At 37.2% G+C, this 9941-nt stretch overlaps 1 protein-coding gene across 1 annotated transcript in view; it reads left to right on the top strand.

Moving 5' to 3' along the window:
• LOC144987086 (uncharacterized) overlaps nt 1–9941 on the top strand; it is a 28605-nt gene that overhangs the window by 4307 nt on the left and 14357 nt on the right. Inside the window, exons 2-5 of the mRNA XM_078936009.1 lie at nt 704–765; nt 863–1011; nt 1093–1308; nt 4600–4914. Of these exons, the coding sequence (XP_078792135.1) occupies nt 704–765; nt 863–1011; nt 1093–1308; nt 4600–4914 (742 nt within the window). The remainder of the gene's footprint in view (nt 1–703; nt 766–862; nt 1012–1092; nt 1309–4599; nt 4915–9941) is intronic.

The raw sequence follows: 9941 nt of genomic DNA, 5'->3' as shown, positions 1-9941 counted from the left end.
TATTAGCAACAGCATAACAATCTTATTAAAAAGAATCCACAGACTTATTGTACTTTAAAAGTATTAAATTAAATCAAATGCACACAGTCACTTGTATATTTAGTTTCAAACTTATTGTAGTGGACTGAGTTCAACTGGGTGGCTGTTGGGTCGCATTATATGTTTCGGAGTTCATGGAACGAATAATACAGAGATCTGATTGGCCTCAGTTCTGTCGCTCGGCCTGTCATTAGAGAGTTTGGACCAGTGGGGTTCAGCTATGGGCCGAATAAGGGAAATAGGAGGGCTGATGCAGGAGGAGGGAATATTAAGTTGCGCAAAGCGCTCTCTCTCGGCGGGAGAGATTCAAGAGTTGCTGAATCAATTGTACGGCGTTTGTTGCGGTCTACAGTAACCAGAATAAAGAACCCTCAAAGGGGTTAATTCTCCGTGCCTCAGTGTGGGAAAGGGACACTACAGTATTGTATGGCTATATTGAAATCACATTTATAAATATGTGGCGTTTATGGCTCTCTCGGCCAAAAAGGTTCCCGACCCCTGGTGTAGAGGATGCATGTCACACCACTAAATACATAAAACATAAAACAAAAAGTTTAACAAGTTGGAGAAAAAGTATGGTGGAGTCAAACTCTTCAAAGACGATCAAGTTAAAACTCAAGTGTTTTTAATTTATGGATAATTACATGTTATTTTCTTTCAACAGTTTGAGCCATTCTTTAGACGGGCTTTTACCTCGTTCATCGACATAATAGTGATATTCTTCAGGTATATGCACAATTTTTTGTTTTTTCTCTAAAACAAAACCTTCGTTTTTAAACTTTAAAAGCTTTTCCTCATAACTTTATTTGTATTACTTTTGCAGCAAGGGGTCGATTGTCAACACCATGGAAGTGGCATTTATTTCAACATCTGTTCCAAACAACACAGATATAATTAATGTCCTAATTGATGCTGCATCAAATATAACAGAATTCAACATTTCCATTGACTCCATCACTGTGGATGATAAATGTAAGATATGTCATTTTTTGTTAATGTAAAATTAAATTGGGCTTTATATTTATAAAATAATATTAATATTTTTTTCTTTAGATGACATATCTGCCACTGCACCATCTACAGCAATGACAGAGATGACCACACCTTATAAACAAGAAAGCAAAGAAACAATAAATCCATCTGCTCCAAGAACAGAAAATGTTGCATCAGTAACCACTACTTCATCCAACACATTTGAACTGGTACAAACAACTCCTGCAATATTTGAGCAATCAACACATTTAGTCACTTCTTCAACTACAGCTGAAGGTACATCATCTACAGCAACAACAGGTAGGATGTCACCTTATAAAACAGAAAGCACAGAAGCAATACTTTCATCTACTCCAACTACAGCAAATGTTGCGACAGTATCCACTACTTCATCAACCACATTTGAACTGGTTGAAACAACACCTGCAAGATTTGAGCAATCAACACATTTAGTCACTTCTTCAACTACAGCAGAAGCTACACCATCTACAGCAACAACAGAGATGACCACACCTTATAAACAAGAAAGTACAGAAACAATACTTTCATCTACTTCAACAACAGAAAATGTTGCTACAACGACCACACCTTATATACCAGAAAGCACAGAACCAATACTTTCATTTATTCCAACAACAGAAAATGTTCCTACAGCAACCACTTCTTTATCAACCATATTTGTACCTTTAGAAACAAAGCCTGCAATATTTGAACAAACAACATTCTTAGTCACGTCGTCAACTACAGCTGAAGCTACACCATCTACAGCAACAACAGAGATTACCACACCTTATAAACCAGAAAGCACAGAAGAAATACTTTCATCTACTCCAACTACAGCAAATGTTGCAACAGCAACCACTTCTTCATCGACCATATTTGTACCTGTAGACACAACTACTGCAAAATTTAAACAATCAACACATTTAGTCACTTCTTCAACTACAGCTGAAGCCACATCATCCACAGCAAAAACAGAGATGACCACACCTTCTAAACCAGAAAGCACAGAAACAATACTTTCATCTACTCCAACTACAGCAAATGTTGCAACAGTATCCACTTTTTCATCAACCAATTTGGAATATTTAGAAACAACGCCTGCAATATTTGTACAACCAACATTCTTCGTCACTTCTTCAAATACAGCTGAAGCTACATCATCTACAGCAACCACAGAGAAGACCACACCTTATATACCAGAAAGCACAGAGACAATACTTTCATCTACTCCAACTACAGAAAATGTTGCATCAGAAACCACTTCTTCATCAACAAATTTGGAATCTTTAGAAACAACGCCTGCATTATTTGAACAAACAACATTCTTCGTCACTTCTTCAAATACAGCTAAAGCTACATCATCTACAGCCACCACAGAGAAGACCACAGCTTATATACCAGAAAGCACAGAAACAATACTTTCATCTACTCCAACTACAGCAAATGTTGCGACAGTATCCACTACTTCATCAACCACATTTGAACTGGTAGAAACAACTCCTGCAATATTTGAACAAACAACACATTTAATCACTTCTTCAACTACAGCTGAAGCCACATCATCTACAGCAAAAACAGAGATGACCACACCTTCTAAACCAGAAAGCACAGAAACAATACTTTCATCTACTTCAACTACAGCAAATGTTGCAACAGTATCCACTTTTTCATCAACCAATTTGGAACCTTTAGAAACAACGCATGCAATATTTGTACAACCAACATTCTTCGTCACTTCTTCAAATACAGCTGAAGCTACATCATCTACAGCAACAACAGAGAAGACCCCACCTTATATTCCAGAAAGCACAGAAACAATATTTTCATCTACTCCAACTACAGCCAATGCTGCAACAGCAACCACTTCTTCATCAACCATATTTGTACCTGTAGAAACAACTACTGCAAGATTTAAACAATCAACACATTTAGTCACTTCTTCAACTACAGCTGAAGCTACATCATCTACAGCAACAACAGAGAAGACCACACCTTATAAACCAGAAAGCACAGAAGCAATACTTTCATCTACTCCAACTACAGCAAATGTTGCGACAGTATCCACTACTTCATCAACCACATTTGAACTGGTAGAAACAACTCCTGCAAGATTTGAGCAATCAACACATTTAGTCACTTCTTCAACTACAGCAGAAGCTACACCATCTTCAACAACCACAGAGAAGACCACACCTTATATACCAGAAAGCACAGAAACAATGCTTTCAACTACTCAAACAACAGCAAATGTTGCTTCAGCAAGCACTTCTTCATCAACCAATTTGGAATCTTTAGAAACAACGCCTGCAAAATTTAAACAAACAACATTCTTTGCCACTTCTTCAAATACAGCTGAAGCTACATCATCTACAGCAACCACAGAGAAGACCACACCTTATATACCAGAAAGCACAGAAACAATGCTTTCAACCACTCCAACAACAGAAAATGTTGCATCAGAAACTCCTTCTTCATCAACCAATTTAGAATCTTTAGAAACAAGACCTCCAATATTTGAGCAAACAACATATTTAGTCACTTCTTCAACTACAGCTGAAGCTACATCATCTACAGCAACGAAAGAGAAGACCACACCTTATAAGCCAGAAAGTACAGAAACAATACTTTCATCTACTCCAGCAACAGAAAATGTTGCATCAGAAACCACTTCTTCATCAACCAATTTGGAATCTTTAAAAACAACGCCTGCAATATTTGAACAAACAACATTATTCGTCACTTCTTCAACTAGAGCTGAAGCAACATCATCTACAGCAACAACAAAAAAGACCACACCTTATATACCGGATAGCACAGAGACAATACTTTCATCTACAGCAACAACAGAGATGACCACACTTTATAAACCAGAAAGCACAGAAATAATACTTTCATCTACTCCAACAACAGAAAATGTTGCGACAGCAACCACTACTTCATCAACCACATTTGAACCTTTAGAAACAACTCCAGCATTATTTGAACAAACAACAAACTTAGTCACTTCTTCAACTACAGCCGAAGCCACATCATCAACAGCAACAACAGAGAACACCACACCTTCTAAACCAGAAAGCACAGAAACAATACTTTCATTTATTCCAACTACAGAAAATGTTGTATCAGCAACCACTTCTTCATCAACCAATTTGGAATCTTTAGAAACAACGCCTGCAATATTTAAACAAACAACATTCTTCGTCACTTCTTCAAATACAGCTGAAGCTACATCGTCTACAGCAGCGAAAGAGAAGACTACACGTTATAAGACAGAAAGTACAGAAACAATACTTTCATCTAATCCAGCAACAGAAAATGTTGCATCAGCAACCACTTCTTCATCAACCAATTTGGAATCTTTAAAAACAACGCCTGCAATATTTGAACAAACAACATTATTCGTCACTTCTTCAACTAGAGCTGAAGCAACATCATCTACAGCAACAACAAAAAAGACCACACCTTATATACCGGATAGCACAGAGACAAAACTTTCACATACTTCAACAACAGAAGATGTTGCAACAGCAACCACTAATTCATCAACCACATTTGAACCTTTAGAAACAACTCCTTCAATATTTGAACAAACAACATTCTTAGTCACTTCTTCAACTACACCTGAAGCTACATCAACTACAGCAACAACAGAGATGACCACACCTTATAAACAAGAAAGCACAGAAGCAATACTTTCAACTACTCCAACTACAGAAAATGTTACAACAGCAACGACATCTTCATCAACCAGATTTGTACCTGTAGAAACAACTAATGCAATATTTGAACAAACAACACATTTAGTCACTTCTTCTACTACAGCTGAAGCTACATCATCTACATCAACAACAGGGAAGACCACAACTTATATACCAGAAAGCACAGAGACAATACTTTCATCTACTCCAACTACAGAAAATGTTGCAACAGCAACCACTTCTTCATCAACCAAAGTCAAACTGGTAGAAACAACGCCTGCAATATTTGAACAAACAACATTCTTCGTCACTTCTTCAAATACAGCTGAAGCTACATCATCTACAGAAACCACAGAGAAGACCACACCTTATATATCAGAAAGCACAGAAACAATATTTTCATCTACTCCAATTACAGAAAATGTTGCAACAGCAGCCACTTCTTTATCAACCATATTTGTACCTGTAGAAACAACTAATGCAATATTTGAACAAACAACACATTTAGTCACTTCTTCTACTACAGCTGAAGCTACATCATCTACAGCAACCACAGAGAATACCACACCTTATATACCAGAAAGCACAGAAACAATGCTTTCAACTACTCAAACAACAGCAAATGTTGCAACAATATCCACTTTTTCATCAACCAATTTGGAATCTTTAGAAACAACGCCTGCAATATTTGAACAAACAACATTCTTCGTCACTTCTTCAAATACAGCTGAAGCTACATTATCTACAGAAACCACAGAGACGACCACACCTTATAAACAAGAAAGCACAGAGTCAATACTTTCATCCACTCCAATTACAGAAAATGTTGCAACAGCAGCCACTTCTTCATCAACCATATTTGTACCTGTAGAAACAACTACTGTAAGATTTGAACAAACAACACATTTAGTCACTTCTTCAACTACAGCTGAAGCTACATCATCTACAGCAACAACAAAAAAGACCACACCTTATATACCGGATAGCACAGAGACAATACTTTCATCTACTTCAACAACAGAAGATGTTGCAACAGCAACCACTACTTCATCAACCACATTTGAACCTTTAGAAACAACTCCTTCAATATTTGAACAAACAACATTCTTAGTCACTTCTTCAACTACACCTGAAGCTACATCAACTACAGCAACAACAGAGATGACCACACCTTATAAACAAGAAAGCACAGAAGCAATACTTTCAACTACTCCAACTACAGAAAATGTTGCAACAGTAACCACTTCTTCATCAACCAAAGTCAAACTGGTAGAAACAACGCCTGCAATATTTGAACAAACAACATTCTTCGTCACTTCTTCAAATACAGCTGAAGCTACATCATCTACAGAAACCACAGAGAAGACCACACCTTATATATCAGAAAGCACAGAAACAATATTTTCATCTACTCCAACTACACCCAATGTTGAAACAGCAACCACGTCTTCATCAACCATATTTGTACCTGTAGAAACAACTACTGCAAGATTTAAACAATCAACACATTTAGTCACTTCTTCAACTACAGCTGAAGCTACATCATCTACAGCAACAACAGGGAAGACCACACCTTATATACCAGAAAGCACAGAAACAATACTTACATCTACTCCAACAACAGAAAATGTTGCGAAAGCAACCACTACTTCATCAACCATATTTGTACATGCAGAGACATCTCCTGCAATATTTGAGCAATCAACACATTTAGTCACTTCTTTAACTACAGCTGAAGCTACATCATCTACAGAAACCACAGAGAATACCACACCTTATATACCAGAAAGCACAGAAACAATATTTTCATCTATTTCAACTACAGCAAATGTTGCAACAATATCCACTTTTTCATCAACCAATTTGGAATCTTTCGAAACAACGCCTGCAATATTTGAACAAACAACATTCTTCGTCACTTCTTCAAATACAGCTGAAGCTACATTATCTACAGAAACCACAGAGACGACCACACCTTATAAACAAGAAAGCACAGAGTCAATACTTTCATCCACTCCAATTACAGAAAATGTTGCAACAGCAACCACTTCTTCATCAACCATATTTGTACCTGTAGACACAACTACTGCAAAATTTAAACAATCAACACATTTAGTCACTTCTTCAACTACAGCTGAAGCCACATCATCCACAGCAAAAACAGAGATGACCACACCTTCTAAACCAGAAAGCACAGAAACAATACTTTCATCTACTCCAACTACAGCAAATGTTGCAACAGTATCCACTTTTTCATCAACCAATTTGGAATATTTAGAAACAACGCCTGCAATATTTGTACAACCAACATTCTTCGTCACTTCTTCAAATACAGCTGAAGCTACATCATCTACAGCAACCACAGAGAAGACCACACCTTATATACCAGAAAGCACAGAGACAATACTTTCATCTACTCCAACTACAGAAAATGTTGCATCAGAAACCACTTCTTCATCAACAAATTTGGAATCTTTAGAAACAACGCCTGCATTATTTGAACAAACAACATTCTTCGTCACTTCTTCAAATACAGCTAAAGCTACATCATCTACAGCCACCACAGAGAAGACCACAGCTTATATACCAGAAAGCACAGAAACAATACTTTCATCTACTCCAACTACAGCAAATGTTGCGACAGTATCCACTACTTCATCAACCACATTTGAACTGGTTGAAACAACACCTGCAAGATTTGAGCAATCAACACATTTAGTCACTTCTTCGACTACAGCAGAAGCTACAGCAACAACAGAGATGACCACACCTTATAAACAAGAAAGTACAGAAACAATACTTTCATCTACTTCAACAACAGAAAATGTTGCTACAACGACCACACCTTATATACCAGAAAGCACAGAACCAATACTTTCATTTACTCCAACAACAGAAAATCTTCCTACAGCAACCACTTCTTTATCAACCATATTTGTACCTTTAGAAACAAAGCCTGAAATATTTGAACAAACAACATTCTTAGTCACTTCGTTAACTACAGCTGAAGCTACACCATCTACAGCAACCACAGAGAAGACCACACCTTATATACCAGAAAGCACAGAAGAAATACTTTCATCTACTCCAACTACAGCAAATGTTGCGACAGTATCCACTACTTCATCAACCACATTTGAACTGGTAGAAACAACTCCTGCATTATTTGAACAAACAACACATTTAATCACTTCTTCAACTACAGCTGAAGCCACATCATCTACAGCAAAAACAGAGATGACCACACCTTCTAAACCAGAAAGCACAGAAACAATACTTTCATCTACTTCAACTACAGCAAATGTTGCAACAGTATCCACTTTTTCATCAACCAATTTGGAACCTTTAGAAACAACGCATGCAATATTTGTACAACCAACATTCTTCGTCACTTCTTCAAATACAGCTGAAGCTACATCATCTACAGCAACAACAGAGAAGACCCCACCTTATATTCCAGAAAGCACAGAAACAATATTTTCATCTACTCCAACTAAAGCCAATGCTGCAACAGCAACCACTTCTTCATCAACCATATTTGTACCTGTAGAAACAACTACTGCAAGATTTAAACAATCAACACATTTAGTCACTTCTTCAACTACAGCTGAAGCTACATCATCTACAGCAACAACAGAGAAGACCACACCTTATAAACCAGAAAGCACAGAAGCAATACTTTCATCTACTCCAACTACAGCAAATGTTGCGACAGTATCCACTACTTCATCAACCACATTTGAACTGGTAGAAACAACTCCTGCAAGATTTGAGCAATCAACACATTTAGTCACTTCTTCAACTACACCAGAAGCTACACCATCTTCAACAACCACAGAGAAGACCACACCTTATATACCAGAAAGCACAGAAACAATGCTTTCAACTACTCAAACAACAGCAAATGTTGCTTCAGCAAGCACTTCTTCATCAACCAATTTGGAATCTTTAGAAACAACGCCTGCAAAATTTAAACAAACAACATTCTTAGTCACTTCTTCAACTACACCTGAAGCTACATCAACTACAGCAACAACAGAGATGACCACACCTTATAAACAAGAAAGCACAGAAGCAATACTTTCAACTACTCCAACTACAGAAAATGTTGCAACAGTAACCACTTCTTCATCAACCAAAGTCAAACTGGTAGAAACAACGCCTGCAATATTTGAACAAACAACATTCTTCGTCACTTCTTCAAATACAGCTGAAGCTACATCATCTACAGAAACCACAGAGAAGACCACACCTTATATATCAGAAAGCACAGAAACAATATTTTCATCTACTCCAACTACACCCAATGTTGAAACAGCAACCACGTCTTCATCAACCATATTTGTACCTGTAGAAACAACTACTGCAAGATTTAAACAATCAACACATTTAGTCACTTCTTCAACTACAGCTGAAGCTACATCATCTACAGCAACAACAGGGAAGACCACACCTTATATACCAGAAAGCACAGAAACAATACTTACATCTACTCCAACAACAGAAAATGTTGCGAAAGCAACCACTACTTCATCAACCATATTTGTACATGCAGAGACATCTCCTGCAATATTTGAGCAATCAACACATTTAGTCACTTCTTTAACTACAGCTGAAGCTACATCATCTACAGAAACCACAGAGAATACCACACCTTATATACCAGAAAGCACAGAAACAATATTTTCATCTATTTCAACTACAGCAAATGTTGCAACAATATCCACTTTTTCATCAACCAATTTGGAATCTTTCGAAACAACGCCTGCAATATTTGAACAAACAACATTCTTCGTCACTTCTTCAAATACAGCTGAAGCTACATTATCTACAGAAACCACAGAGACGACCACACCTTATAAACAAGAAAGCACAGAGTCAATACTTTCATCCACTCCAATTACAGAAAATGTTGCAACAGCAACCACTTCTTCATCAACCATATTTGTACCTGTAGACACAACTACTGCAAAATTTAAACAATCAACACATTTAGTCACTTCTTCAACTACAGCTGAAGCCACATCATCCACAGCAAAAACAGAGATGACCACACCTTCTAAACCAGAAAGCACAGAAACAATACTTTCATCTACTCCAACTACAGCAAATGTTGCAACAGTATCCACTTTTTCATCAACCAATTTGGAATATTTAGAAACAACGCCTGCAATATTTGTACAACCAACATTCTTCGTCACTTCTTCA

This window comes from Oryzias latipes, chromosome 18, assembly GCF_053564925.1.
Source record: "Oryzias latipes strain Hd-rR chromosome 18, Olatipes_Hd-rR_3.1".
Taxonomy (NCBI): domain Eukaryota; kingdom Metazoa; phylum Chordata; class Actinopteri; order Beloniformes; family Adrianichthyidae; genus Oryzias; species Oryzias latipes.
Note: the sequence above shows the minus strand (reverse complement) of the source record. Positions and strands in the feature narration are given on the sequence as shown.